This window comes from Leptomonas pyrrhocoris (genome assembly GCF_001293395.1).
Source record: "Leptomonas pyrrhocoris isolate H10 chromosome Unknown, whole genome shotgun sequence".
Lineage (NCBI taxonomy): Eukaryota > Euglenozoa > Kinetoplastea > Trypanosomatida > Trypanosomatidae > Leptomonas > Leptomonas pyrrhocoris.
The window spans coordinates 343,021-359,873 of NW_015438379.1; the positions used below are offsets into that span (position 1 = coordinate 343,021).

Here is a 16,853-nt window from a genome sequence, read left to right on the forward strand (position 1 = left end):
CACACACACACACACACACACAATAGAAAGACGTAGATAAAGACTAGTTAGTAACTATAGAAAATAAACAAAGATGAGATATATATATATATATATATATATATATATAAGTGAGAATCAACGATACCACGGCTGACGAAGTCAGCTCCCACCCAACTGCGTGACCTGGCCGCCATGCAGACGCACGATGACGCGCGCGGAAAGCGCAAATAATAATAACAATAATGAAATGGATCTGGAAGAGAGAGCGACCAGGACGAGTCCTTCCTGGAAACAAAAAGGAAAAATAAAGGAGAGCTAGTCTCGCACACCCACGTCGACTTCTTCCGCTTTTAGGCTTTGATAACGTTCACGTGGATCGCCTTGCCCACCTCCGCCGCTACCGGCAGCGTCAGCACGTTCTTGTAATACTTGAACGAGTTAGGGAACGTCGATATTATGTCCTGCCGAAGCGGCGGCATGGACAGCGCCGCGTGCAACGCCATCGCCAGCACGAGATCGGCCGCCGTTAACGAGTCCCCCACCAGAAACAGCAACTCCTGCCGTTGCACGACCTGCCCCCCCGCCCCACCAACCACGACGGAGCCACGCGCGGACATCATTCCAGACGTCCGAGGCGTGATGCCGCTGATGCGCGGCGTGGCGGCGCTGTCCCACGCCGCTGACACACGCCGCGAGGTGCGGATGTCCCCCTCCGCGACCCCGAGCGCCTCGTCGGTGGTCTTCTTGATATTCTCGAGCTGCTTCTCCCGCTCCTGCCGCTCCTTCTCGGAGGTGCGGTGGCGAATAGCGCCCGCGACGTTGTAGACGGCACTGAGCCGGTTGTCGCGTGTGGCACGACTGGTGCGGTACTCCTCCTCATTCCACAAGAAGTCCTCGTCGGTCATCGCGGTGCGCGTCGTCAGCGAGCCGGACTGCTGCACCATCGCCTTTCGCGTTTCCTTCAAGTAAGCGAGGCGGCGCTCCAGGCCCGCCAAGGCTTTCCAGAACTTCTCCTTCACCTCGGCACCGGGCTGCGGACCGACCTTCTGCTCCCACAGGTAGAACTGCTTGGTGTAGTAGTCGATGTGCGTGATCGCGAAGTCCAACCAGCTGTCCACCGCCGTCGACTCCAGCAGCGAGTGGCCGTACAAGGCGTACGGAATAGGGTACTGCGGGTGCGGGATCTTCTCGTTGCTCACCCCGCCGTCCGCGCCGGCGTTCCCCGAGACGAGCATCACCTCGGTGCGGGCCAGATAGCGCACGATGGCGTTCGTTTCGAATAGGTAGCCCTCGTCCGTTTTCATCACCGGGATGCGCTGCATGGGGTGACAGTTCAGCCGATACGCCTCCGTCTCGTTGTCCTGGTCGGGGATGATAGGGACGAGCTTCAGCTGGACGCCGGCGTAGGCTGCGACGAGCAGCACGCGCTGCACAAACGGCGAGTCGAGGTAACCGATGAGCGAAAGAACCATCGTACGGCGGCGGAGTGAGGATGGATGGCTTCAATATTTTTTTCTTTGTTTTTTGCCTTTTGAAAATGCGGGTGTGGGGAGCGAGATCAATCAATCAGGAGTAGATCGAGAGAGGGAGGGGGAGGACAATGACGCGGCTGTCACACGAATGCGGAGGGAGGCCACACAACGGAAGTGAGGGAAAAACAAAACCCCCCTGACGAACGAAGGACGACGGTGCGGAGAAGAAAATACGGCGGAGGCTGCGCTTTTCGACGGCCGGCCGCAGAACGATGAAGAGGGCAAAAATAGAGTCGATCAACAAACAAACAAACAAAGTCAACTACACGCCAGCTGCGACACCCCCCGTTCACATATATATATATATATATAATGGAGAGAGAAGAGGAAGAAGGACAGCGAAGTAAGTAAATGTGGAGAGAGAGAGAAAGAGGGAGAGGCCGCGCCACTCTTCTTCCGGCGCTGTCACGAGCAGCAGCTACATGCGCTGCTCGTACGACGTTTGATGGGTGCGGGGGGCAGCAGCCAATACGCGAGACTCGGGGGGGGGGGGGGGTAGGGGGAAGCCGAAGGAAGCAGCCGTCTCTCCCTCCTGTATCCCTCAGCAGAAGAGGCACTTACGTGAAGATAAGAAGAGAGAATCCCGCGCGCAAAGATAGATGGTTGTTCCCTTCCTTTTTTGCGACTTACGCCTTCTCCGCCGAAAGCGACGGCATCATCAACACCTCCAACGCGCATGTGCATGTGTGTGTGTGTCATCCATGCGGTAGCATCTTCTAAAGAAAGGCCCCCAAAACAGGACTTCTCTGCTTATGTGCCCATCACGGTGGGGTGCATCGCTTAATCAACCAACGAATCAACAACGAGAAACCAACAGTAAAAGTAGTAGTCGTAGTTACTTAAAAGAAGACTGTATCAAGTAGAAATATATAAATATAAAACTATAAAGGGAGGACAGCTCCAAATACAGAAGAGAGAGAAAAGAAAAGAGGAAATGTTAAGAGTTGCAAGTGGTGGTGCAACCGTCTATCAAAGAACGAAATCACCACCACCACTACCATCACCAACAACAACAACAACGAAAGGGGACCTGTTACCTGCTCTGTCGGCACGCAGCCTTTTATGAAGCAACTCGAAGGAGCAGTTCAGATCGACTTCTACAAATAGTAAAAAAATGAAAACTAAGAATAAGCCGCGGCTTGCACCTACTGAAGTGATCAGGAGCAAGGCGAGGACACTTACACGCACACACACACACAACATAAGCCACGACAGCGTGATATGAAGTCACCTTCACCCAACGCACACACACGCACACACACACATGCACCAAGAAAGAACCAACCAACAACATCGACAAAGCAAAACCTACTAAAAAGAAACACACACGCTCATACAACGGATAAAAGGCGAGAAGGGCAGAGGGAGAATGACCGCGAGGGGTGGGAGGAACTCGCGTACTCGTTTCTCATCTCTACGCACAGCAACAAACAAGCAAAAAGAAGTCTTCCACAGGAAGGAAGGAAAAATAAAGAAAAAGGAATGAAGCATGATAGAAGGCAACGAATGACTGCCCCACCCCCCCTCGCCGCCGCTTCTGCGCTACCGCTCTCCTCTTTCGTGGAAGCGAACACCACCGACAGACCCGAAAAGAATGCAGGCAAGGACTCACAGACTCCGTGAGAGAGAGAGAGCGGCCAATACTACGGCAGAAACAGCAACAACAACACACACACACACACACACACACACACGTTGAACCCTGTCCTTCCTTCCGCTTTGCTTCCAGAGCTATTCAACCTTTATAAGCCCTTTTTCGCTTCCGCGCTTGGTGCGGGTGCGGCGTTTGCCGGGCTGCCGGAGCCGTTGTTCGCCGTGCCCGTCGCCGCCTGCGCCGCCTTCGCCTTGGAGCGCTGCGTCTGCTGCCGCGCAGCCTCCTCCATCGCCGCCACCAACACGCTCTGCTCCTCCACATCGTTCGACGACACCGTGTAGTTGTCCACCGTCCGCACCTGCTTCCACTCGTTGGGGTGGAAGACGTTGTAGACGCCGGTGAAGATCTTCTGCCGGTCGGGCCCCGCCGTGACCTTCTCCATCAGTGTCCCATCGTCCATCTTCACGGGGTGAAACCAGTGTTGCTCGCGCTTGTTATAGCGCCAGCCTCGCTCGTACAAGGCCCGAGCCGCGGCCAGGTGCAGCACATCCCGCGGCATGCTATAGAAAATGTAGAAGAGCGTCTCTTCCTTAAACTGATGAAAGGACTTCATCGAAAGCGAGCGGGGCCGCGGCTTCTTGTAGCTGTCCGGGATCTTGAACTCGGGCAGAATGAAATAGTTGTGGGTGTCCAGCGGCAGGGTGGCCAGCGTCGGGTGCAGCCACTCCTGCTGCGAGACGGAGAGGCCCAGCTGCGTGATATCGAAGCCGCGTGTGATGAAGGAAAAGTTGATTTCATCCGCTTCCTGCTGGCTGATCGGGCGGCCGGTGGTCGGGTCCGTCGGCTCGTCCGGCAGCGGCACGTGTGGGTTGGCGGACATCACCGGCGCCGCCGTCAGCACCTTCACGAGCGGCTTTAGGCCGTACTCGTCGTCCACTTCAATCCGGCCACGAGTAGCGGCGGCGGGGCCCCCACCCGCCATCGCAGCGGACATCATGGGCGGGGTGCTGCGAATACCGCCAGCACCAACACCACCCCCACCTGCTGCTGCCGGTCCGGCGGACATCTGCATGTTCGAGGCCGCGGGAGGTGAGCCGGAGGGGATGGCGGCCGCGATGGCCGGGTCCAGGTGGGGTCCAACGGCGCTCACCGGTAGCGTATCGCCTATGCTCGGTGCGACGCCAGGGCGTTGTTGCTGTGGTCCGCGTTGTTGCGGGTTCAGCTTCGAGGGTCCGCTCTGCGTCCGCAGCAAGTCGAGCAGCGCGTCCTTCTCCGCTTGCGTCTTCTGCTCGAAGCCGTCGCCTTGCTCCACCCCTCCCGAGTGCCCTGTGGGGAAGCCAGGCATGCCCGGCTGACGCTGTTGTTGCTGCTGCTGCTGCTGCTGCGCCGGGTTACGCTGCTGCGTAGTTTTGTTAGGCCCCCACCGCCCCCGCATCAGCTCCGCCATTGGGTCTTTGCTTCCCTGCCCATTCGACTCGAAGCCGGCGTCGCGCTCCATGCTGCCAGTGGGGTAGCTAAGCATGAAGGGCATACGCTGTTGCTGCTGCTGCTGCTGTTGCTGTGGAGGCGGCGGCCCGCGCTGCTGAAACATCTTCCCCGCCGCGCCCTCCGTTCGGATAAACTCCAACATCGCGTCCTTCTCCGCCTGCGACTTTTGATCGAAGCCTTCGCCCTGCTCCAGGCCACCAGCGGGGTGGCCGGTAGGGTAGTCGGACATGCCGGGTACTCGCTGCTGCTGCTGCTGCTGCGCTGCTTGTTGTGGCTGTGGTGGATGTCCGGGGAGCTGTTGCTGCTGCTGACCGCGACTACGCATATCTGGCTGCGCGCGGCGCTGGCTTTCTACGAAGGTTTGATACTGCAGCTGCTGGGCGTTGAAGACCTGCAGCTGGGGGTAGGCGATGGGGAAGTTGAGGTACATCTGCTGCGGTGGGGTGCCATTCTGGGAGTAGTAGAAGGGCTGCGTCGCACTCGGATTGCTGCCATCGCCTGGTTGCATCGGCATGCGATTTGCCATCCTCTCGTGTGTCCCGTCGGCGTGCGTGTGTCCTTTCTTGTTCTTCTGCTTCTGGTAAACAAGGGAACAATAAAGAAGAAAGAGTACTGTTAAGGATACTAGCGATATATATACACGTATGTCCACGAACCGTCGAGCCGCGTTCTCCGCCTCGCTGAAGTACACGCTTCCAGCAGCTACAAGGGAGAGAGGGTGAGAGAGAGAGAGAAAGAGGGGTTGGACGAAAGCTGCAGCAACAGTAATAACAACGATGCGCGCTCCTTTTCCCTTTTTCGTAGGTGTAGTTGACGAATGCGCTGCAGTGGAAGTGATGCTCGTGTCTTTGCCTTTTTTCTGTTGGATATTCGTTGATGCAGTTGTGTTGGTGCGTTTCGCGTAGAACTACACGCGCGCACGGTGCACGTATGTACAGGAGCAAGGCGGTGCGTGAGACGCCGAAGAAGAGCGAGGCGGTGGAGGAGGGGATTAGGAGTTGACCACAGGGAATGAGAAGGGCGATTCTGATGAGGGTAGAGGGGGGGGGTCTGACAGACCAATGCGCGACGCTCACTCCCCCCTCCGCCCCCTCCCCCCCTCGTCCTCTTCTGCGGAAAAGCAACAACAACAGCAACAAACAAAACAAACAGTTCCACACGTGCGAGAAAAAGTCCACTCCGTCTGCCCCGACGATTTCATCGGGGTGGTGCCGAAGGCGTACACGTGTGTGTGTGTGTGTGTGTGTCTCGCCTGCCTCTCACCACCGAAGCACGCTCTTCTCTATTGCAGCTTCATGACACCCAATAGGAGACGCGCCATCGCACTCACCCACACAAACAGCGGAGTCGAATTCGTCTGTGGTCTCGATGGTACTATTATTATTACTGCTATTGTCTTTTTGAAGTTCGTTGCTGGGTTTGCTTTCCGGCGAGGTGCGATGGAACCCGCGACAGGGAAAAGAAAAAAGAAAGGCTTCACGCGCCTTGAAATCGACGAGAAATCGAGGAGAACTTCAAACAACAACACAGAGCAAATACATCAGCGAGGCACGCACAGATCAACACGGAGATGAATCACAAGAAGACACACAAGCACCCCTCAAAAAAAAAAAACTACACACACACGGAAACACATTAAAAATACATTAAATGAATAAAGAAGTATATATATATATATACACGTCGGCGATTCGCAGCGGACACAACGCCTCTCCCCCCCTCCCCCCTCCCCGCCCACACACACCCACGTGTGCGCGTGTACGATCACGAAGAGGAGAGAGAGAGGGAAGTGGTAGAACACGTCAAAACAAGAAGCCAAATAGCCTTTATACATTCCACGGTGACGATGGGCACGAGGAGAGAAACGCACACAGAGGAACACACACACACACACACACATCGTCAGCATATCCGCAACAGCAACGAAATACCTTTCCCACACATGCGTCTTTCGCTCGCTCTCTATGTGTGTGTGTGGGTGTTTCCAACGTTATGGTTGCTGCTGCCGCCGAAGAGCTGCGGACGAGTCTTGTCGAACTGAAAAATCCGGGTAGGCCGACATGGCCGTGTTGAGCAGATCCTCTTCCAACACGTCGGAGTCGGGCGGCGCACTCGTCGAGGAGGGGTGGAGACGCGGGCGATGGTGGGGATGACTGCTATGGTGCTGATTGTGTTGCTGGAGGTAGCAGCTCACACTCGTCAGCGAGCGGCGCGATCGTGCAGACGGCAACGGCGAGCGAGAGCGGCGCGGGCGGCTACGCAGCTGCTGTTGCGGCGTCCCGCTCGTGTCCTGCGGCGGCATCGCGGACGGGGAGTCCGATCGAGATGGCAAGTTCGCCCCGAAGCTGTTTGGAGCACCCGGCGTTGGGAATGGCATCACGAGAGAGGATGACGTGACAGAGTGGGGGGCGTTGCGGTGGCCCTGCCAGCCATCACCGACCGTACTCGACGACGCCTCTGCCCGTGTGGTGTCGTTGCAGTTTTGCAGACTGGTGCTGCTGTGCGGGTTCCAGCTCTTGTTCACGGCGGTGGTGGTGGTGGTCGTCGTCGTCGTGGTCGTGGTATTGACACTACTGTTCGTGTAGTTCGTGGTCAGGCTTAGCGGGTAGGCGGGCGGAGGGGTGGAGAGGGCACTGTGGCTGCACCCGCTGCTCAACACATGAAGCTGCAAGTTATGCGAGCTGACGGAGTACAGCATCTCGGCCATGTCCGACGACGACATCGGTGCCGCCATCCGACCGGAGCGCCGACCTTCGCGGTTGCCGGAGTGGCACGCGGGCCGCGGGTAGGCAACGCTGCTGCTCCGTGCCGGGTTCATTCCACCACTTGTGCTCTTCAACTCCCCTCCACTTCCACCACCACCACCACCGTGGCGGGCGTCGCCAGGGCCGCGCGGCGGGACACAGTTGTAGAACAGCGGACCCAGCGACGTCTCGCTCCCGCGCCCCACCTCGTCCACCACGTTGTCCGGCTCCGCGTCACTCATGCGTGCCGACTCCAGCGTCCCAAGCCGATCCGCGATCGCGAAGGCCGACAGCAGAGCGGAGTCGCTTGACTGACGCGGCATGGGGAACATGTGATGGACGTCCCCCGCGGAGCGCAGCATCGTCGTTGGGCGCGACTCGTGTGCTGTCCACCCCCCGGTAGCGGTCGCACGTTCGTTGAGGTGCACGCTCTGCGCACCGCGCTCGCGCCTCTCCGCCGCTGCTGCCTCGCTGACGTCACTACCGCTGCTGCTACGCACGAGCGAGGCGCCGTTGGCGGCCACGCTGACGTTGCCGTGCAACGCACACGGCGCGGCCATCGCCGACGCACGACTGCCGTCCAGTGAGCAGTACGAGGCAGAGCTCCGCGGCCGTTGCTGCGGGAGACGCCCCGCCGTGCGGCTGGAGAGGGGACCGCGCTGGGGTCTAGGCGAGCCTTCGTTGGCCACCACGTGACAGTGCAACGCGCCCGACTTGCTCGCGGTGGCGCCGTCCGATCGGCGCAGTGCAGAGGCCAACGCGCCCTCAGTAAACGTGCGGGCCGGGTTCGGTGCCTTCTGCGCCGGGCTCTGCTGCGCCGCGAAGCACGCAAGGCCATCTCCAAAGATGCGTTGCTGCTGCTGTTGCAGCTGCTGCGTCGGTGTGGCGAAGGCGCTGCCGCTGCGTGTGCTCTCACTGTTGAGGTCAATCTCCGATGCTGCTGTAGCCAACACCGGTGTTGTCGTGGCGGCCAGCCCTCTTCCGCCTCCTCTTCGCGGTGCGGGTGCGCTCCCATGCATCTTCCATCCCCCGCTGACGTTTTGAGATAAAAGATCGCTGTCGTGGTCGCTGCCAGGACCTTTGGTGCGTCGGTGGAGGTGATGGTGGCTACGGGCGGGTGTGGCAGCCTTGACGTTGTTGCTGCCGCCATCCACGGTCGCTGTGCTGCGCCGAGAGCGGTGATGCTTGCGGCTCGCCCCTGCCAAAGCTGGATGATCGTCCTGACGCGGGTGTGGCCGACGGAGGCGGTGACAGTGCCGGCAGTACGTTCCTACCGGCTCGTCGTCAGCTGCTAATGGACATCCTTCCTGTACTCGCTGCGACTTCCCGTCCTTTCCATGAATGCCACCACCACCTGCTGCTGCAAGCTGCTTTTGCTGTCGCTTCCGTTGGGCCTTCTCATCGTGTCGCCGCTCCCGCCGTTGGGCTTGGTGCTTCTGTCGCTCGGCGAGCAGCGCCGCATCGGCGACGAGCTTCGCTGCCCCGGTTGCCCGCTTTGGATCGATGTAGGTGAATTTGTCGTTGACGCGTACACACAACAGACGCTGCGTCATCACGCCGCTGCCCTGCGAGTGAAGGGCCGCCCCGGCATAAAGGCCGCGACGGCGTGCCACGGCCAGAGCGGGGCGGTGGCGCGGGCGGGTGCGTCGGTAGCGGGCGAGGTGCCGGGCCGACATCGACACCCCGCCTGCAGTCTGGGATTGGCTTTCGCGCCGTGCAGACATGCTCGGCATGGCGGAGGAGAAGCGCATGACGTGGCTGATGCACACACTGTGCGAGGCGGAGGCGGTTGCCGGGTACGGGCCGTTGCCGAAGGGCGGGAGGGAGGGGCACTGCGTCTGCGTCTGCTGCGGGGACGCGTCCGCAGAGGTCGACGTCACGGCCATCAACGGGTCACGCGCTGAGGATTCGCCGTGCTGCCGAATGAAAGAGAAGGCCTGCCGGGGACGCATCGTACTGTTGACTTTACACGGGCTTCTGTCAGCGGATGTTGCTGCTGTTGCGGTGGACGGCTTCGTTACACGCGCAGTGCTTGGCTGTTCCGCACCTGCAGTGCCCGCAGCGGGCGTGTCGCGCGCCTCGCCGGGAGTCTGTCGTGGACCCTCGTCTCCGTCTGGTCGATACCGCCACGGTGCTGCAGGGATGTCCTTCACCGGGTGCGGCGACGGTATCGTAGGTGAGACGCCGATCTCAGCGTCCTTCGGCGAGGCACCCGCCGCGCTGTTGCTGCTGCCTCCATTGCTGTTATTGTTACTCGCACTCGTGTTCATGTGGCTGCCCCCCGATGCGACGACGACACCCGTGCCGGTGGGGACGCCGCACTGGTTCGGGAGCGCAAGGGCGTGTGGAGCCGCCGCAACGGCTGCGGGAGAGCGGCTGCGAAGACTGTCTCGGCTGCTAATACGCGGGACCCCGACCAGACTGTTGTTGTTGTTGTTGTTGTTGCTCAAAGTGAAGCGCTGCGAGGGCGGCGGCGCCACGCTCGTTAGTCGGGCCCCAGAGCCAAACGCGAAGCCGATCCCGGTTGCCGATATCACCGACGACAGCACCGACGCTGCGGAGGGGGTGGAGGGGGCGGTGTAGGTGGTCGAGGACGACCCGTTCGGCGAGCCCACCGGATTCTTCGCACTGCCGCTGCTGGGCGTGTGGTGCGAAATGCCCTCCTCAACGTCGGAGCACGTGGAGAAGGACGAGAGCGAGGAGGAGGAGGAGCAGCTACTGCAGCGGGAGCAGCTGCACACCCCCTCGCGGCTGTCGGTGCGATTCCCGCTCTTCACGCAGATGTTCGCGCCGTTTGACGTCGTGACGGTGGAGGAGGTGGAGGAGGCGGGCACCGCCGCGGCGAGCTTCCGCATGACCGGGTGACACACTGGACACGGTGCGTAGTAGTCGGACAGGTGAAAGCCGCCTCGCAGGTTCAGCCGGAGCGGTACGTCGAGCACTGTAAAGAGTGAATCAATCTTTTCTTCACCCGCACTGTTGATGTTCTTGCTCTTGCCACCGTTGTGGATTGCATCCGGTGAGGCGTGGTGTGCGAGGGAAGAGCGCCGCCGCACCTCCTGCTCCGCCTTCACCGGAAAGAGCCGCTTCTCCAGCTGGTAGTACACATCGTCCACCGCGTCGCTGTCGACGTCGTCGAAGTACAGCAGCGACGTGGTGGAGAGGTGAGGGCTGAACACCGCCCGGGCGGAGGCGGATGACGCGAAAGAAGACGTGGGGGGTGAGGTGAAGGCTTTGCGTGCTGCTGCTGCTGCTGTCGCTGTGGACTCGACCAGTGGCGACGTGCCTGTCCGACGTGTCGCGTGCACCATCACCGCGTTTCTTCCCGCTGCATCAGCGGTCGCCGGCTCCTGTCGGAGGCTAGACGGTGCAGCTGCCGTTGCAGCTCCTGTGCTGCGACTCGCATCATCGGGTGCCAACAAGCGTTTGCCGTTCAGCAACGGCGCTGGCATCGAGCGTTGACGTCGCCGGTGGTGAACACGTACGTAGCGGTGGTGGCGCTTCTCGCGCTGCTGCGACAGCGGTTGCTGCTGCTGCTGCGACGGATCTCCGCAGGGCTTTGTACGATAGAAGTGATAGTGTTTGGGGGCGGCAGCATACAGATCACACGGGACATCCGAAGAGGACCCTCCGTCGCCTCCTCCGTTGTCGTCCTCTTTCGCTGTTTGAGCAGCTTCCGCATCGACAGGGTGGTCCGCCGGCGAGGAGGACGGCACGGCGGTGCGGGTGACGCCCGGACAGTGGCGCATGGCTGCTCCCTTACTGTTGGCGCTGTGGTGGCTGCCGTCTGCTTCCCCGCCCACCCACGTGTCCGGCCCACCGGGGTGGCCATGTACGAGACACTCCTGCGGCACCGACCCAAAGGAGGAAGAGACGTACGACGCAGAGGCGGAGGTGGAGGAGGCGGTAAAGCTGGCGGCGCAGGACAGCGACACCTCCATCGGCTCGCCATCCACCCACGACCGCTGCGGGGCGCCGTAGAGCCCGCCGCTACGCCCCATCACGCTGATCATTCCCCGGCCACAATTGAGGAGAGACACCGTGGAGGGGCGGCGCGTGTAGGCGCCGCGCACGATGGCGAGCTCGATCGCGGTTCCCGGCGTCAGCCAGCTGCGGCGTCGACGGCTGTTGCTCCGCCGCTTCCCCCCAGCCCGCCTCCCACGCTTCATCAACTGCACAGCGCGGCGATTGGCGCAGTGGGTGACGGACGACATCAGATCTTCCTCGGCATCAGCATCGCCACCGCCGTTGATGTGCTCCGTGCTCGCGAAGGTGCCGTCTTCCTCCCCGCTCGTCGTGATGGAGCTGGAGCTGCGACCGCGGATGATGTTGCTGTTGCTGCTCGTGCTTTGGTCCGGCAACGACAGCTGCGTCACACAGTGCGGAGCGCCGTGACGCATCATCATGGCGGTAGTGCTTCCCTGCAACACAAACGCCCCCATAGAAGAGGCCGACGACACAGAGCCGAAGGCGCGGTGCGCGAGAAGCGGCGAAGAGACAGGCAACGAATGCGTCCCCTCCATCATTAGCGCCACTGCCGCCGCCGTCGGGCTGCTGCCGCTACTCTGGTGGGTGCGGTGTGCCGAGATGCTGGTCATGCCGGGAGTGGCGGTGGCGAGCCCAGTGAAGACCGGCGAGACTCGGCTGAAACTCGTAAACGGCGTGTTAGTAGCGTTGCTCGCGGCTGCTGCGGCTGCTACGGAGGTGAAGGTGATGGTTGTGGCGCCGGGCGGCGGACGGGGGGACATGCCGCTGCCCACGCAGCGGGGCACCGACATGGCCGCCGGCTTCATCGTTGTCATTGTCGTTGTCGTGGTTGTGGTTGCTGCTCTGTGCACCCCGCCAGTGTAGGCGGTGGCCTCGCCGCAGTGCGGGAATGAATGCGCACCGCTCGACAGGCCGGCGATGCTGCGGAACAACACGGGGGAGGCACCGCCGCCGCCGCTAAAGTGTGGATCGCGGGGCAGCGGTGAAGTCTCGCTTCTGTTCTTGCTCTTGTCGTCGTTGCTGCTGTGAGGCACGTTTGTCTCTGCTGTCGTGCGTCGTGGTCTTGGAATGGCCAACTCGGCGATGGGCGACAAGCTAGCCAGCTGCACCGTACTCCCAACCGGACTGCCGCTGCTTCTGCCGGTGGAAAGGACACTGCTCAGCTCCTGCGGAGAGGGCGGAACAGCACACGCAGGGCGGCGACCGTTGGCGCGCTGCTGCTGCTGCTGCTGCTGCTGCTGTAGAGGCGACGACACGCCTCCTCTTGCCGCAGCTTTGTCGACCGCACCACCCTTCGCGGACCGCCGAAGAGGCCGATCGGCGTTGATGGGGCTGCAGGGGTGGGAGCACATCCGCTCGTGTGCCTCGACCGCCGGCCACTCCGGCAAGACAAGGAGGCGTGGCGGCATCGCGGTCGCGTGGACGGCCGGCGCTGCCATAATCGCAGGGCCTGAGAGAACAAAGCGCGCTGCCTCATTCACCTGCTCCGTCGTCCGCTGGGCATCTGCCGTAGCCGCAGCGGCGGCGGTGGGGAGGAGGTGGGGGAGGTTGGTGAGACTGCCCGCGCCGTCCGTGCCAGGGCTGTCGCTCGAGTTCCGCGAGGCAGACGCCTTCGGCCGTAGCGCAGCAGCCGTGCGCGGCGGCGAGCGTGACGGCGACGGGATGGTCGCTGCGTCGTTCCGCGGGGCGGATGACTTCTCCACCTCCGTGCCGTGTGCGGGCGAACACGAGACAGCAACGGACGAAAAGGACAGCGGCGGCGGTAGCGGCGGCGTAGGTCGCAGGGACGAGAGGGAGGCGGCAATGGCGGCGGTTGCTGTTGCGTCAGCTCCGTGCGGCAGCGGCGGCGATGGTGCTGAGGAGGCACCGTGTGGGGTAAACTGCAAGAGAGGAATTAGAAACGGCGAGGAGCGGTGCTGCAGCGAATTATGATGACCAGCAGCAGCACTACTGTGCGGCTTCTGCTGTTGCGGTTGCTGTGGTTGTGACGGTGCTGGCGAGGATGACGCCGAGAACACGGTGGCGCTCAGCAGCGGGGTTAGCACCCCGGTGGTGAAGGTCGCTGCTCCAGACGAGGACGACTCGGGCGGGGTGGCGCTGCTGCTTGCGTTGCGCGCCCGCTCGGCGACGGGGCTGCGGCGGTCCGCCGTTGCCGGTGTCGCCAGCAACGTCTGCGCCGGCGCCGACCTCGACGGCCCATCGTTTTCTAGTGGCGCCGATGCGGGCGTTTCCGACTGGTGTTGGTGGTCGTGGAGGTCGGCGTAGGCGGACTGGTAGCCCTTTCCTCTGTTCCCGCGCCTCAACACGTCGTTTCCGCACCGACTCGGGCTGCCGATGGAGTCTCCTGAGTGTGAGCGCTCCGTTGCCAGCGGTGATGGTGACGACAGCGGTGATGAGGAAGGTGCAAGCGGAGCTGGGCGTGGTGCTGGCAGGGTCGAGGCCATGACCCGGCTGGACGTCGACGGCGACGCAACAGGGGAGAAGGACGAGAGGACGTACGTGGCGGCGTGGGAGAGTCGATGTTGCCGCAGCGCCCCCTCCCGCACGTGCGCGCGATTCAGCGGTGAAGGGCTCCTCAGCGATCCGTTGTCATTGTTGCTGTTCGTGTTGCCGCCGCTGGTGCTGTCTTTGCCAGACTTCGAAGAGGGTGAGGAGATGCTGTCGACCAGGTCAGGAGCTAACGGGAGGAACGACGGACCGGAGGGGGAGTAGGCGGCCGTGGTGGTGCTGACGATGGTGGTCGTCGCTGTCCTCAGCGTCGTGGCGGTACTGGCGCCTGCGGAGGGACGTCCGCGCTGTAGAAGCGGTGCACACGTCACTCCCGCACCACCATCGTGACCAGCGGCGGCAACCGCAGCAGCTGACGCGGCCGCCGTGCGCTTCTCCGATTTGAGCGTCGTGCTCAGCGGCGTCACCTGCGAGAGCGCGGCCGAAGAGGAGGAAGAGATCGACGAGACGAGGGACGCGTCCGAGAAATCGCCGAAGAAGGCGACGTGCTGCAGCAGCTGCGGTTGGTGACGGTGGTGCGAAAGGGCCGGCGGGGAGGCGGCAGTGGTCGTGCTTGACGCCGCCTCCGTCCCCTCTTCTTTCCTTTGCTTGCCTGCCCCGTCGTACGCAGCCGCCGCATTCGTGGGGCTCCAGTCATCGTTCGTGCTGCTGCCCGCCTCGCCCTCCTGCGGCTCTGCGGCGATGTTCAGCTCGTACGCGTCTTCATCCGACCCGTTCAGCACCGGCGCCGCAACGAAGGTGCCGCCGCGATGGGGATGACTGGACAGCTGTGCAGCCGGCGGAGAGGGGGCCGAGGCAGCCCCGCCGACCGTCGCCGCCGCTGACCGTGTCGCGGCGGATGGCGAAGAGGTCGAATCCGCTGCGTTTGCATCGATGAAGTCTGCGGTGGTCGCGTTCTGCTTCCGGTATCTCGGTAGGGCCACAGCGGCGGCGATGGACGGGACATGAGAGAGGAGTGGCGGGGGCCGGACCGCGGTCCAGTCGCGCGATGTCTTTGTGGGTTGTAGAATCGATGCTTCGTCATCCCTGCGCGTGCGGGAATGGGCTACGCGTGTTGTCGATGGCGCCGCCTGCGCACCACTGTTGCGTGCTTCGACAGCGGCACCTTCCGGGAAGCGCAGCTGCGGTGCCGTTTGCCTCGGCTCCTTCCTCCCGCCGCTGTTCGCTGCTGCGTTGTCGGTGTTGCCGCCTTCTGTAGCCGTTCCTCCACCTTTTTGAGGGGGGGTCGCACTCGCCTCGGAGGCCGTCGCGGAAGTGGCGGAGGTGTCGAACAACACAACAGACGCCGAAGACATTGCCGCGAGGACGGGCACGGCGATGGAGGGGCCACCGCCACACACCGCGAGCAGGTTGTGCCGTGTCAGCTCCGCGGAATCCGTCGGGAGTGAAAGGGCGAGGTGCGTCATCGGTGGCTCGTGCCGCTGCCGCTGCTGCTGGGTCGGAAGGGCTGCCATCGTGTTGCTGCGACGCGGGGCCGGACCACCAGATAGAACGTCCTCCGAGTCTGAACCCGTCGTCGTCGTCGTCGCTGCTGCAGCGCCAGTGGTGCCCCGCCGCACCGCGTTGGAAGGCGCAGCAAAGACGGACAACACGGTGTTGGAGGCGGTGGGCGTTGTCTCCTCCCACTCGGAAAGAGATACGTCCAGGACCCCCGTCGGCGACCCGTTCGGTGCGACCCGTGGCTGCGTCGTCGTTGGCAACGGCCCGCGAGACGCCGAGGCGCGATGCACCGTCGCTGCTGCTGCTGCCGCCTCTCCGGCGTGGCGTGCGCGCGACGTCGCGGCGGCGTTGCGACCTCCCCGCGGGGGTGACGGCGGTGCGAAGGCGTCGACGACTTGCACCGCAGACGGCGCCGTGGTGGTGGCGGGTGAGCAGCCGGGATTCGTGAAGGTGGCGTGGGATGACGAGGAAGCAGCAGCAGCAGCAGCAGCAGCAGGAGGAGGCGGAAGAGGTCCGTGGTCCTGCAACGACGGGATGTCAATTAAAAAGGACATGGGCGACATCTCTGCAAACCGCGTAGATGCCACGGCGGTGTTCACGCCCGAGGTGCGTTGCCGCTCCCCCTGCATATACGACGACTCCGACAGCATCGATGACAACGGCAGGGACGGGTTGTTGTGGTTGTTGTCGTTGGAGGGCGACGAGAGGTGCACGGACGGGGCGAGACTCGGCGACGGGCCGGCGCTGTTCATGTTGCTGGACGCCGCGGTCGGGGGCTGCGACAGCACCGAGACGGGTGCGCGCTCCACATGGCTGTTGTGGCCGCCATGGCGCAACTGTGGCTTGGTGGAGCTCGAATTTACCACGAAATTTCTATTTCCATCCTTGAGGAGAGGCGAGCAACGCTGTTGCTGCTGCTCGACTCCTGCTATGCTCCCCGCTTGGCCCTCCGTCTTCCTCGCGCTGGCTTCACTCCACGATGACACGTTCTTCTCCGCGTTGGTGCACGGGTGGCGCGGCAGCGGTGGCGCGTGTGCCGGTGCGGCGGAGGTAGATTCCGCGTTACTCGTCGTCGTCGCTGCTGTCGGAGTTCGGGACTGCTTCGGTGAGCTCTGTGGCATAGGCTGAGCAGCAGCCCTCGCTCACACACAGGGCTAGAGGAGAGAGAAGTATATATATATTAATCAACAATTGCAGATGTATATATGCGTGTGCGAAGGTGATCAGAAAAAGAAGAGAAAACCAGTAGGAGCGCAGAAACACTCCCCCGCTGAGGCAATTGAATTCGCTTGCTGGGCTACGCCTCTCTCATGTACATACGCCAGCAGCGTTAACAGAAGAAGCAAGCAATCAGATCAACACGCCTCCCTAAAAAAGACAAACAAACAAATAGCGGGAGCTTTACGAAGAGAGAATGAAGGAGCGGAACACCGCAGCAACAACGACAGCAACAACAAGAACCGTGTTAAATGAAAAATAATCAGACTAAAATATCGAATTAGAAGCGCGTCAACGAACACAGATCAAAACAGCAGCAGCAACAACAAGATAACGAAGGAAACGTATTTGTAAACTGCA

General features: G+C 61.8%; 3 protein-coding genes across 5 annotated transcripts; all 3 read right to left on the reverse strand.

The window, feature by feature from the left end:
- Positions 1–332: 332 nt before the first annotated feature.
- On the reverse strand, positions 333–1,788 carry ABB37_08315 (hypothetical protein; the record flags this gene model as incomplete). 2 transcript variants are annotated; one of them, XM_015807279.1, is made up of 1 exon in its annotated part: positions 333–1,788. In XM_015807279.1, the coding sequence occupies exon 1, from the start codon at positions 1,452–1,454 to the stop codon at positions 333–335; it is 1,122 nt and encodes a 373-aa protein (XP_015654228.1). In that variant the 5' UTR covers positions 1,455–1,788. The 2 variants fall into 2 exon arrangements, with proteins under 2 accessions (XP_015654228.1, XP_015654227.1); XM_015807278.1 differs by having other exon boundaries at positions 333–1,511.
- A 1,468-nt stretch (positions 1,789–3,256) lies between these two features.
- On the reverse strand, positions 3,257–5,504 carry ABB37_08316 (hypothetical protein; the record flags this gene model as incomplete). 2 transcript variants are annotated; one of them, XM_015807281.1, is made up of 1 exon in its annotated part: positions 3,257–5,504. In XM_015807281.1, the coding sequence occupies exon 1, from the start codon at positions 5,120–5,122 to the stop codon at positions 3,257–3,259; it is 1,866 nt and encodes a 621-aa protein (XP_015654230.1). In that variant the 5' UTR covers positions 5,123–5,504. The 2 variants fall into 2 exon arrangements, with proteins under 2 accessions (XP_015654230.1, XP_015654229.1); XM_015807280.1 differs by having other exon boundaries at positions 3,257–5,299.
- A 1,082-nt stretch (positions 5,505–6,586) lies between these two features.
- ABB37_08317 (hypothetical protein) lies at positions 6,587–16,396 on the reverse strand (the record flags this gene model as incomplete). The annotated part of the gene is made up of 1 exon (XM_015807282.1): positions 6,587–16,396. One exon carries the CDS (start codon positions 16,394–16,396, stop codon positions 6,587–6,589), a length of 9,810 nt encoding a protein of 3,269 aa, XP_015654231.1.
- Between the last annotated feature and the right edge of the window lie 457 nt (positions 16,397–16,853).